Raw genomic sequence first — 13,539 nt, forward strand, 5'->3', positions numbered from 1 at the left:
TTTGCTTGAATTTAATATCTTTTATATGATGAATGTAAATATATTTTTATAGATACGAAAACTTACATTTACTATTTTTAGGACATTATAAAGTTTGCTGTAATTATAAGTGTCGTTATATTCGCTTTTATGGTGGGTTTATACAACCTATATTGGTACTACAGCATCCGTAAAATAGTTGAGATAAGAGACCATAACGTCAAACCACAAGCTCAGAAATTCTTTGGCAAGTGAGTATTAAATGGTTGTTTGTTTGTGTTTGGATTTTTTTTTTCCATTTCTAATGATCATCTTTTACATTTTCAACACTTTCTACCAATAAAACAAGCAAAAATCTCGATTAAACCAGTCTATTGGGTTATTTTCACAAACGTGTTATTTTCTAAGATGTATAAAACATGTTTTGACGTATTTATTTGCATGAGAAAATATAATTGAAGTTGTTTCATGTTCTTTTTATTTTACTTAAATGTTTACTTTCGTCTGATTCTTTGTGAGTTATTCTCTTTTTTTTTTATATTTCCACTTAAATATTTCCTTTAGATTGGTTACTTTTTTTCTATTGAATTTCGTTTCGTTTCTAATAATTTTTCATTCCACGCTTTACGTAGAAAGAAAAACACATAATAAAACAAATAATGATAATAATAATGATAATAATAATGATGATAATAATGATGATGATAATAATAATAATAATAATAATAATAATAATGCAATCCCGGCTTTAATTAATACTTTGAAATTTAGTTGCTTCTTCCATGAAAATTTTCTTACAGTTTATTTCGAGAACGTTAAACAAAACACTTCATGTTTAGTATTTTAACCATAGTTTTAATGATACATTGAAATTCAGTAAATATCCGTCTTTGTTTTTATTGCTGTCATTGTTATTGTGGCACTACTGCTTCCTTTAATAGAATCTGGGTGAAAATTAGTAGATACCACACAAAACAATACTAAATAAACCTCTTTATCAATGAGAGCATTCGATTTGTTTCTCAAAACTATTCTCGCATTTTTACATAATTTTCTATTTATTCCATTGTATTCCTCCTACGAAAATTTGTTTATAGTCATTTTTTGTTTTTTCGGTTATTTGCCACCTGTTTTGTATACAAGCATTTCCAATGTTTTCCTTCTAACAACTACAATCTCCAGTTAATTTGTTCCATACTCTTTCACCTATGAACGTGTGTAGCGTTAAAATATAAACACCTTCTCGAAATATTTTTTGTCTGCGAACAATGCCCTTAATGTTTTTGAAAATTCTAGCTATTCTATGAATATGTGAAAACATGACATAAATAATTAACGCAGCTTTGAAATAACGTTTCTTTTTCTTTTGGGTTTGCAAGATTCTTGGTGTGAAATCGTGTATTGAAACAGATATTGTTTTTTCTTCGAAGGGTCATTTTACTAATAAGAAACACACATACTGGTTATATTTCACTTTAACTACTTAACCAATTATTCTGTTAACTAATTGGTTGTTCGATTAATTGTTTGATAGACCAATCAATTAATTGGTTTTTCAAACTATTTTCGTCGCCATTCTCAATCTTATCAATGAGTTGCTCTATTTCTCACCTAAATATTTAATATCAAAATTGTTCAATGTAACTTCGCTATTCATTTCTTTGTTGTGTACTATGACATTAACAGTGACATATTCTCCAAACTTTATCAATCACCTGATGAAGTCTGGTGGGTACATCAGCCGAAACGTTGTGTTAACAAACAAGTTGAGGACAAATATCCGTCAAATGTAAATAACGTACATAACTCTTCATCTCTTAAATATAGAACTGTACAATCAACACTATTACATGGTGACTGCTTCTTGCTTCTTTTCTTTGCTAGCTTGGACAATACGTTTCGGACAGTGTTCTGGTCCTTGTTTGGCAAAGGCGAGGCCTCAGTCGTTGAGCTAGATGGCTTTAGTCATTATTTTACCCGCAATGTAGGTTACTGGATTTTCGGTGCATATAACATTAGTACTGTGATCGTGCTTTTAAACATGCTCATAGCAATGATGACAAGGTCATTCGAATGTATCCAGGTAAGTACACACACCAGCTCTATCACTCATTCTGTCTGGCAGTTTATCTTCCCCTCTCTCTCTCTCTCTCTCTCTCTCTCTCTCTCTCTCTGCCACTTCTGCGACTTTATTTCAATATGTTCTCTATGAATGTTCTTCTTCCTCTTCTTTTGCCATATTCCCTCTTTGCTGTATAATAAAATACATTTTATTGTATGTGTGTGTGTGTTGTGCGTGTATGTGTGTGTATTTACATTGACGTCAAATATTTCTTAGTATTCATGATATAAAGATGTACACATCTAATTTGAGATGAAATGTGAAACCATTGTTTCTTTATATGGGTTCAATTTATGTGTAGTGTGTTTACTCTGTCCTAGACTAGTGTTGTAAGTCTGTACACACACACACATACTCGTGTTTATACACCATACACAGACATATGCGTACATACATAAATGCAAGTAAATATCTTTTACGTGTACACATACACACACACACGTATATATATATATATATATATATATATATATATATATCATAGGAACGTAACCTTCATAGAAGCATAGTTACTTTTAAACGATAAGGAGTCGAGCACATTCTTGAAAAGATGAAAATCAATACAGTTGATATTGAAAAGTCTACATGCATTCATACATAGTTGAAATTTATAGAAAAACAAAAGACGAAGACAGGTGTATGAACAACAAACAAGTGTATTAGTTTGACGCTCGGGAAAAATGAAAAAGTATTTTTATGTTTCGAGCTTACGCTCTTCAACAGAAAGGAATAAGAGAAAATAAGAAAGAACAATGAAATTGATTCTGAGTCTTCAAATATAATTGATTTGTGGCGGTACAGTGAAAATTTATTAAACATTCCAGGTATTCTTCATTTAAGATTCGCGGAATGGAAAAGTGCGCACAATCGTATGTGCATATGGAATGTGCCCGTGTAAAAGAGGAATGAAACATACTTGTATATTGGTTTCAAATTTTGACACAAAGTCAGCAATTTTGGCGAAGGGGCTAAGTCGATTACATCGACCCCAGTGCTCAACAAGTACTTATTTTATCGACTCCAGTGTTCAACAGGTACTTATTTTATCGACCCCAATGCTCAACAGGTACTTATTTTCTCGACCCCGAAAGGATGAATGACAAAGTCAATCTCGGCGGAATTTGAACTCAGAACGAGAAGTCGGACGAAATGCTGCTAAATATTTCGCCCGGTGCAGCAACAATTCTGCCAGCTCGCTGCCTTGATATTCTTATATATTAAAAGGACATGCACATCTAGTATGTGAGTGCTTGTGTACACGCGCGCACATACCTACATATATGCACACACTAAATCATTCACATAACTAATCACTGGAACTGTTTTGTTTCAAATAAAAAACTGTCACTATTTTAGTAATCGACTTTAATTCTACGAAGACAAAGTTAAATACATCTCAAAGGAATACATACACACATGTACGTATATATATATATATATATATATATATATATATATATGCATGTGTGTGTATATATATATATATATGTGTATGTATATGTGTATATATATGTGTGTGCATATGTGTATATATATGTGCGTGTGTGTATATGTGTGTATATATATATATGTGTGTGTGTATGTGTGAGTGTGTATATATATACACATGTGTGTGTATATATATATGCACATATATGTGCGCATATATATATACACACGTGTGTGTGTGTGTGTGTGTGTGTGTGTGTGTGTGTGTGTGTGTGTAATTTCAATTATAACATAACAGTGAGCAGTGGAGATGAAAATATCCATATACCTTAATATTGAATTCTTGCTTTTATTAATGATTATATAACTGTTATATAATCGTATTTTATTTATTTTTCAGACGGAAGCGGATACTGAATGGAAATTTGCTCGCAGTAAGCTTTACATGGAATACATCCAAGAGGACTGTACTCTACCGGTGCCATTTAACATTATACCAAGTTTCAAATCTATTTTCTATATTTTGCGATTCTTTTACCGTCTTTTTGTTAAAAAAGAAGAATCTGGTATGGTAAGACATCCCGGTCGAATAAAAGACGTTGAGCTTTATGCAATGCCAAGTGGACGTCGGGTCAGTACTGTTTTCCTATCTATTATTCCTTCATTATATAAAATTTCATGTATTTTGAGTTTGCTTCTTGCTAAAGAATTGATATTACTAAATTATAAAATTAATATCCGATAATACGTGAGAAAGGTGGGGGTTCCTTTTCTTAATTTCTAAATGATACCTGGTCGAAATTTGCTGTAGGAATTTTGCCTGCGGGATGGGTTTTTCCAGAAATATATTGTTGATTGTCAAAGTCAATTAAAGGTTTCTAACGTAAGAAGGTCACATATTTTGGGAGAGCGTGCGGTCGAATTAATTAATACCAGTGACTGAAAAGTATTTTGTTTTATAGACACACAAAACTGAAAGGCAAGTCACTCTCCGTGAAATTTTAGGTGAGAGCATAAAGAGACGTAACATAAGTCTACAAAAAATTTTGTTCGTCGCTCTACTGGTTCTATTATCCACTACTTTTTGTGTCAGTTGATGAAACGGGACGCTGAGCTGAAATATTAGGGGTGTCATGGAGGGGGTGTCATGAAGGGGGGTTGCTACTCTCATAACGGTTGATTGTGATTCGAATTAATAGTTTCACAGTTAAGATTAACTGACATAATATTCTTTATTATCGTTGCAAAAGAGTAACTTAGATATTCGTAGCTTCAATGAGTCTTCCATATAAGTGTGTGTGAGTTTATCATTAACTGGCAGACTCGTTTGCATGTCTGGCAAAATACTCATCGGCATGTCTTCCCGCTCTTTATGTTCTGAGTTCAAATCCTGCTAAGGTCGAATTTGCCTTTCATCCTTTCGGAGTCGATAAAAAAAGCAGCGATCAAGCAATGGAGTCGATGTAATCGACTAATACCCTCCCCATGAAATTACTGGCCTTGTGTCAAAATTTTGAAACTATTGGTAATATCCTACTAATGAGGCAGCGAGCTAGCAGAATCGTTAACACGCCGGACAAAATACTTAGCAGCATTTCGTCCCGTCTTCACGTCTAAGTTCGACTTAGCCGTTCATTCTCGGAGTCGATAAAATAACAACCAGTTGAACACTGGGGTCGATGTAATCGACGAGCCCTCTCCCACCAAAATTTCAGGCCTTGAAAGGGCTATTAAAAGGAGCAACACAGGTCTTCTTCGTTGACTTTGCATCACAAATATACATTTTCTTCTTTCACTTACTTAACGTTATAATATTGAAGCAATGTTATTAGAGATAGTGAAGAATGTATTCTACGTAGCAATGAAATAACTTCCAAAATTCCATTCCTCAACCACAGCAAGAATCTAAAATGTCAAATGAGATCTGAAGCTATTAATTGTTTTCTCTTTCTCTCTTCCTCCCTCTTGCAGCAAGGTATCACCCAGTTAGATGCAAGTGCTTGGGAAACTGATTCACCTCACCTGAAGGGAATCAAACATTTCCAAGAGAGAATGTCGACGACAAATGGCTTTGTGCGGAACGATTCAGACCCTTCGATATGTTCCCAAAAGCTTACTTATCAGGTACAGTTATTCACCAATTTCATTACATACAACTGATATTTTCAGAGTAACAACTGAAACAACATATTATCTAGCAGTATTATACACGCATACACACACACACACACACACACACACACACACACACATATATATATATACATATGCACATATATACATACACATATACACTCATATATACACACACATATACTCATATATACTCATATATACACACACATATACTCATATACACACACATATACTCATATATACACACACATATACTCATATATACACACACATATACTCATATATATATATATATATATATATATATATATACACATACACGCATACATACTCATATATATATATATATATATATATATATATATATACACACACATATATATACACATATACTCAAATATATATACACACATATATATACACACACACACACACACATATATATATAGACCCTTATCTCTACCGATACTGGAGCTGACACTTTAGTGCCAACCATACTTGCTTTTCGGCTGTAAATTGCGAATAGCCACCTTAATAATGTATTGTGTGTGTGTATATATATATATATATATATATATATATATATATATATACACACACACACGAGGGTATGCTGAAAAGTTCCTGGCTTTGTGTAAAAGACAATACAGTAGGATCAGTTAATTATAATTTTATTCAACACGTTCCCTCTCAGATTCACACGCGTATTGTAGCGGTCGTTCAGTTTTTCTAAGCCCTGTAAAAGAACTTAGAAAGTTGGGCCTCCAGCCAAGCCTTTCGCGACACCTTGAACGCCAGGAACTTTTCAGCATCCCCTCGTACGTGTGTGTGTGTGTATATATATATATATATATATATATATATATAAACAAATAGTAAATGAGTATATGCATATATACGTACGGGTATGTGCGTACCGACATCCACCTGTATGTATAGGTGCATATCTGGGTACAGGACATTGCAAACAAAACGTAGACGAGAAAACACACAAGCCACATAGAGAACATTCTTCTTCATCAGCTACCCCCGTTTTAACACCGGCGTTTCGAAGAGCTGGGCAGGACGCATCGTTAAAACGGCTCTTCCCATGGACCGCAAATTAAATTTGTATACACAAATTAAATCTTGCCATGGAGGAATGTAGTGGCGGACAAAAAACAAAACAGGAAAACAAACAGAAAAGGCTTTACGGCCAGACGAGAAAAATTATATATATATATATATATGTATGTATATATATCGCTTAGACCTAGCTGTACTAAAAGCCTGGTGTTAGTACTCAGTGTACATATGCTTCAAAGAAAGGCGTTACAGAAAGCACTCGCCTGTGAGTGCATTGCATCTTAACGCAATAGCAATTGTATGGTAATGAAGTTCATCACATAATTTCTATATCCTTTTTCATTTATATAATCCCTATGTGTGTGTGTGTATGTATGTGTGTGTTTGTAACTTTTACAATCAACGTTATAAGCCTATGAGAGTTACTTCAAGCATTGGGTGCAAAATTTAAAAGAAGTTTACTTCGTTTTGACCAAATTCAGCTAAGATAAAACAATTTGTGTCGGAGTATATATATATATATATATATATATATATATATATATATATATCAGGGACGTGCCACCTGAGTAGGCAAGGTAGGCAGTGCCTACTCTGTATAAAATAGATCGATAGTAATATTTTCCTTTTATGGTAAAATATGCATCCAATTCAATAAAATCATGAAGATTACTCTAATTATTATGCATAAAATACATTTTTTTCTTTTGTGGATTAGGTAGGCATAATTCACCCCTGCCTTCCAATTTCAGTATTGAAGCCACACATAGTATTGTTGTAGTGCACGTGCTGTGTCCATTCTTACAACAACGTTTTCTTTACGCACTATAAAGGCAGAAGTAGATCTGCCTCCAGCTCAGTCGCGTGCCTGTGTTTCGCTTATTTTGTGTGTGTGCTTTACTACATAAACGTCACCAACTGCCTACCCTGAGTAATTACTGACGGCCCGTGCATGATATGTACACATACACACACACACACAAAGCGGTGCTACAGCATGGCCACAGTCACAATGACAGAAACAAGTAAAAGAATGAGAAAAAGAATATAATAATAATAATAATAATAATAGAAGAAGAAGAGAAAGAATCTACCAACATGGCTGAAAAATACAGAAATCAGTATTGCTTGGAACTGCAAAAATTCTTCGCGGGGTTCTTGAAGTATGACCAGTTAACAAGTGTCACTTTCCATCATACCCAGCGAAATAAGCTGTGTTTTCATATATTGATGATAATAATAATAATAATCCTTGGATGGAATTTATAAGCATTGAATGCATCGCTACGCGCGTTTCCACAGTTCGCATGACTCTTACGATCACAGTCCGTATTCCTAGGATGGTTACAGGGCAGTCCGTAGTATCTGTGGGCATCGGGTTGATCATCTTCATGGATTCATTCCTTCAGTTGATATAACATTAATGGATGTACAACAGAGGGATGTTTATCCCTTTTTACCAGTATGAGGGATAAATATCTCTCTGTTTTACAGTTCGAAGCAACCCTAAGAAACTGGTTCACCAATCAGCATATTTAGGAGCTTTATTTGCATATTCAACACGTCTCCCATAAACAAATTTTGAATATATATATATATATATATATATATATATATATAAATTCATAAGAGTAGTACAACAAGGTACCGATATTTACTGGACAATAGCAATCGATATAAATACGATGCTATTGTATAGATTCACTGCGTATATACTGGCAAAAATGCGTGTGTGCAACAAAACATGAAAAACTTGTCTTACCTCAGGAAGAACATTCGAAAATGGACAACCCAGATTAAGGATAATGCAGTACCCAGGTTTCAGACTTTTCAAATACGTTTCACAACGCAAATCTGATTAGTCTTCATCAGTTGCATTTACCTAGACAACATTTCAAATGTTGCTACATCAATGCCAAGTATACTCGCCCGAACGCCAAGCCGTTAACAGAACTGAGAACAGTGAAGAAGTTATCAATGAAAAATATTTCAATACAAATGTATTAATACAAATGTATCAATTTCCAGCAAAAAATAGCCCTATAAGGGTATATATATAAATTCATAAGAGTAGTACAACAAGGTATATATACATATGTATGTACACACACTGCAACACATTGTTTTATCTTGGATTATCTCACATTGGGATTGTTCTTCTAGACTCGTGGTTACTGCCTCGTGTTTCCAGGCTTTATGCTTGCAGTCAACGTATTATCACCTGTGAGGAGTGAGGATTTAAAAACATTAGTTAATCTGTTCGATTCAGGCAGCGAGCTTGAAAACATTGCTTTAATATTTACGGTTCTGGACTTTGTTAGACAATATCGGTAGTGAGTACGATTATTATAGGAAGCGGTTTTTATTTAATTTAATTTTTATCTATTTAAACAACTGCGAGCGAAGTCACAAGCATTATTTACCAAAGCAGAGTGTGACTTACGCTCAGGTCAAAGAATGAAGATGAAACCAAAATATTATAAACCAACAGAGTTTTTGACATATACGAGCAGATGAGGCAATTAAATGTTTTAGAGATTCCATTCTCTTGCCGTTTATTCATATTGGTATATTGTTCCATTTCAATTTTCTTTAAGCATTACTGGATAAGATATTCGAAATTGATTGTCACAAAATACAAATTATGAAGTTCGTGTACGAAAAATAATTGAATCTACTTCGTGATAAATCACAACGTCTACATCTATCTGATGACTTCACATTGAATGTTATAGAAATATGAAATAATAGTCAAGTTTTAAATCAATATAATACATTGCCATAATGTATTAGTATTAATGGTTCAATAGCTTGCGTTGCTTTTGTAAAGTGTATACGTCTCAAGTGTAAATTTGCTGCTGTCAGTGCTAATTGTTTCTCGTACTTTCTCTTGCAGCGGGTCATGAAGCGGATTGTGAAGCGTTACATATTCGATATGCAGAGGGAGAACGACACAAATGAAGGTGAGAAATTCGATGAAATGAAAATAGAAATTTTGATATTATGAATTATCCATTGTTAGTTTTATATATTAGTCAGTTAATAAGTATCGTTAGAGAATCGAGCAAAATTCCTAGTGGTATTTTCTTCAACTTCTTCGTATTTTGATTTCAAATCCCGGTGAGAGTATAAAGTGCTGGAGCCAATTTAATTTGACACTGGTATCTTCCAGGCTTCTCCAACCACGTTATTATGACAGAGAATTATTAGCTAATATTTTTTTCCTGCGTGCTTCTTGTGCATTAAGAGTGTTGTTAAAAGGTACAGTATCCCTGTGAGAACAGCGACCCCGGGTAATATTAGCTATAAAACATGGAACAATGGTTGAAAAATCCTGTAATTAGGGAAACGTGAAACGTCTTCTTCTATGGTTGGCGAAAGTTGACAGAAAGAAAATTAGCTACACTTTTTCGATCTAAAAAGAACAATGAATAATACGTTCACTGATATTGCGAAAAGCTTGTCGGGATAAAATAAATTGGAAGTGGCTGATTGATTCTTTGTAGGCGTGTAACTACAGGTTACAGGTCATTGACAATCTCCAAGAGGGGCAAAATGACTCTAGCGTTCCCGTGAGTCACTCCTAGGAAGAAGTTCGACTCACTCCGATATATATCGATATATATTGTGTTTTTCAACATAACATTTTTTATCTTTCATCTTTTACTTGTTTCCGTCATTAGACTGCAGCTACCACCTTGAACTTTTTGTCGAACGAATCGATCCCAGTATTTATTCTATCGGTTTCTTTTGCCGAACCGCCAACGTTACGGGAATGTTAGCACGCCATAAAGCTCGGTTTGCAATCGTGTATGCTTGTCAAGAGCAGGGTTCATTAGCCACCAACGGAGCTGCAAATGCAAAATATAAGTTAGTCCTAGAGCGCTCAATGCTCATGAAGGTCAGAAATAGTCTTCCTCGGTCACGAGAAGACGGCCATCACACACATTATATATATATATATATATATATATATATATATATATATATACATACATACATACACGACGGGCTTCCTTCAGTTTCCGTCTACCAAATCCGCTCACAAGGCCTTGATTGGCTTGTGGTTAAGTAAAAGACACTTGCTCGAGATGCCACGCAATGAGACTGAACCTGGAACCATGTGGTTGAGAAGCGGTTCCTTACCACATAGCGACTGAAGAGATTTCTCTCAGACCGAAAAAAAAAAACCACCATCATGTCTATGTATGGTGTATATATCTTAAGATACACTGAAGGCGTTTATCACTTAATGCCGGGTTCATTTTAGCCCAACAAACTTTCCGCAATATCTGTGTGTTATTCAATGTTCGCTACATATCGGATGCAACAGATTTCGTTAGGCATGCAACTACAAGCTACATATCATTGATAATCCCCAAGAAGGACGAATTTTGGAATGATAGTTCTCGAAGCACATAGTATACTGTTATAAAGACAGACAGACAGAGACTCACACAGACAGAGACTCACACAGACAGAGACTCACACAGACAGACAGACAGACTGACAGACAGACTGACAGACAGACTGACAGACAGACTGACAGACAGACAGACAGACAGACTGACAGACAGACTGACAGACAGACTGACAGACAGACTGACAGACAGACTGACAGATAGACTGACAGATAGACTGACAGATAGACTGACAGATAGACTGACAGATAGACTGACAGATAGATAGATAGATAGATAGATAGATAGATAGATAGATAGATAGATAGATAGATAGATAGACTGACAGATAGATAGATAGATAGATAGATAGATAGATAGATAGATAGATAGATAATCAATTCTACTTCCATGCTGGGATTTGTTTGTATAAAAATGTTTATGCCGTTGTGATGTTAAATACCACTCATTACAAAGTACTAAAATCTCTTTTCATTACCTGGCAGGTGATTTTGACGAGCTAAAACAAGATATTTCCAGTTTCCGTTACGAAATGTTAAACCACATATCAACGCATCAAAATGACAAGAAAGTTAATCAGGAACAGATAAGCCAGTTACGATCCAGAGTAGACGAACTGGTTCGGCAAAACGATATCATATTGAGTTTGTTACAGAGAGAATCGGGTAAAAAACGCATGACAGATTTGGATGCGTGTTTTGACAGTTCTGATAACTCAACGCTCGATATTTACGGGGGCAATATGAATGAATCAACCAGTGCCCATGAAAGTGTTCAGGATTTATCTGACATGAGTACTTCGCAACATTTATCCGATGAATCGCGAAGTGAAAAACAGGACAGTTTTGATAAAGCGGACCCTAACGGCAAAGAAGAAACGCACATTCATGTTGATGTAGAACTTGATAAAAATGATACGCCGAATGATGGAAAAGACGATATATCTCTCTAAGGGAAGAGAATAACCCTGAATCTTTTCAATGATTTGCCTCAATTTCAATAATGATTGATTATATATATATATATTCATTCATATATATGTGTATATATACATATATACTTATATTCATATATACACATATATACTTATATTCATATATTCGTTTATATACATACATACATATCTTCGTTTATATATATATATATACATATTCATATATACATATTCATATATACATTATATATGTATGTATATACATATAGATATATGTATATACATATTCATATATACATTATATATATATGTATGTACATACATATGTTTGTATATACATATATATACATATTCATATATACATTATATATGTATGTATATACATATAGGTATATGTATATACATATTCATATATACATTATATATATATTTATGTACATACATATGTTTGTATATACATATATATACATATTCATATATACATTATATATATATATGTACATACATACATATGTTTGTATATACATATATATATGTATATATACATTTATATATGTGTATATATATACATGTATATATGTGTATATATACACACATGTGTGTATATATGTATATATATATGAAAAAAACTGAGATAATACACAACCAGTCAATAAAAATAGCAACTAAATTTGTTTTTAATTGCATTTATGTGGAATTAATTTGAACAATTCAGTAATCTATTTTTTAACCAAATTTTCTTCAAATATCCAATGAGAACTCTTTCAGATGTTTGTTAATTGTTAACGATCAGAGACAGAACAAAGAGAAAGTTTATAGGCAGACAATCTGAAGAAGTTTTAATTTACAGTTTACATAACTTCCTCTATCCTTTCAAGTATAACCTCATTCTGGTACGCCTTGTCTCAAATTATATTTTGTTGTGAATTTTGTGTGCACGAGTGTGTAAAAGAGGATATATTGAACGTAAGAGAAAGCTCGAATGTGAGTGATATTCACTCAACAACTTGTTATACCTGAACTATATATCCGATATTGTTGAAATTCCCTTACTTGAGAGAGTTAAATTTGGCCTTTGTTATTGGATATAACATTGTATGCTGAGATCTGTAAACACAACATTATGTCTAATTTTGGAATGGCGGATGTAGTTCTTGTTGCATAGTGCCACAGACAAACAACCACAACTTTAGTACACCGGAAAGATAGGATTCCTTGCTATTAAAATTAGTTCTGAGTTACGACGTCGTCTACATGTTAAAGAAATATTTGTTATGTCTTTCAGTATCTTGCCAATCCTGTCTACACAACTTTAGGTATTGATTATGTTTAAAACAGACATGTTTACATTTGAGAAAGATTAATTTTGGGATCAAATATTGTTCCAAAGAAAAGGAACTTATATACAAATGTCAACAAAATTTGGAAGAAATCGTTAGTTATTTACCCGAAAC

At 33.7% G+C, this 13,539-nt stretch overlaps 1 protein-coding gene across 3 annotated transcripts in view; it reads left to right on the forward strand.

The window, feature by feature from the left end:
• LOC106878508 (short transient receptor potential channel 7) overlaps positions 1-12,253 on the forward strand; it is a 651,584-nt gene extending 639,331 nt beyond the window's left edge. For all 3 annotated transcript variants that reach the window (XM_089348483.1, XM_089348479.1, XM_089348484.1), the window contains exons 11-16: positions 82-230; positions 1,864-2,062; positions 3,930-4,160; positions 5,501-5,653; positions 9,627-9,693; positions 11,637-12,253. In XM_089348483.1, the coding sequence (XP_089204609.1) occupies positions 82-230; positions 1,864-2,062; positions 3,930-4,160; positions 5,501-5,653; positions 9,627-9,693; positions 11,637-12,103 (1,266 nt within the window). In that variant the 3' untranslated portion in view covers positions 12,104-12,253. The remainder of the gene's footprint in view (positions 1-81; positions 231-1,863; positions 2,063-3,929; positions 4,161-5,500; positions 5,654-9,626; positions 9,694-11,636) is intronic.
• The last annotated feature ends 1,286 nt before the right edge of the window (positions 12,254-13,539 follow it).

The sequence above is a fragment of the Octopus bimaculoides genome, chromosome 1 (assembly GCF_046866305.1).
Source record: "Octopus bimaculoides isolate indiv1 chromosome 1, ASM4686630v1, whole genome shotgun sequence".
NCBI lineage: Eukaryota > Metazoa > Mollusca > Cephalopoda > Octopoda > Octopodidae > Octopus > Octopus bimaculoides.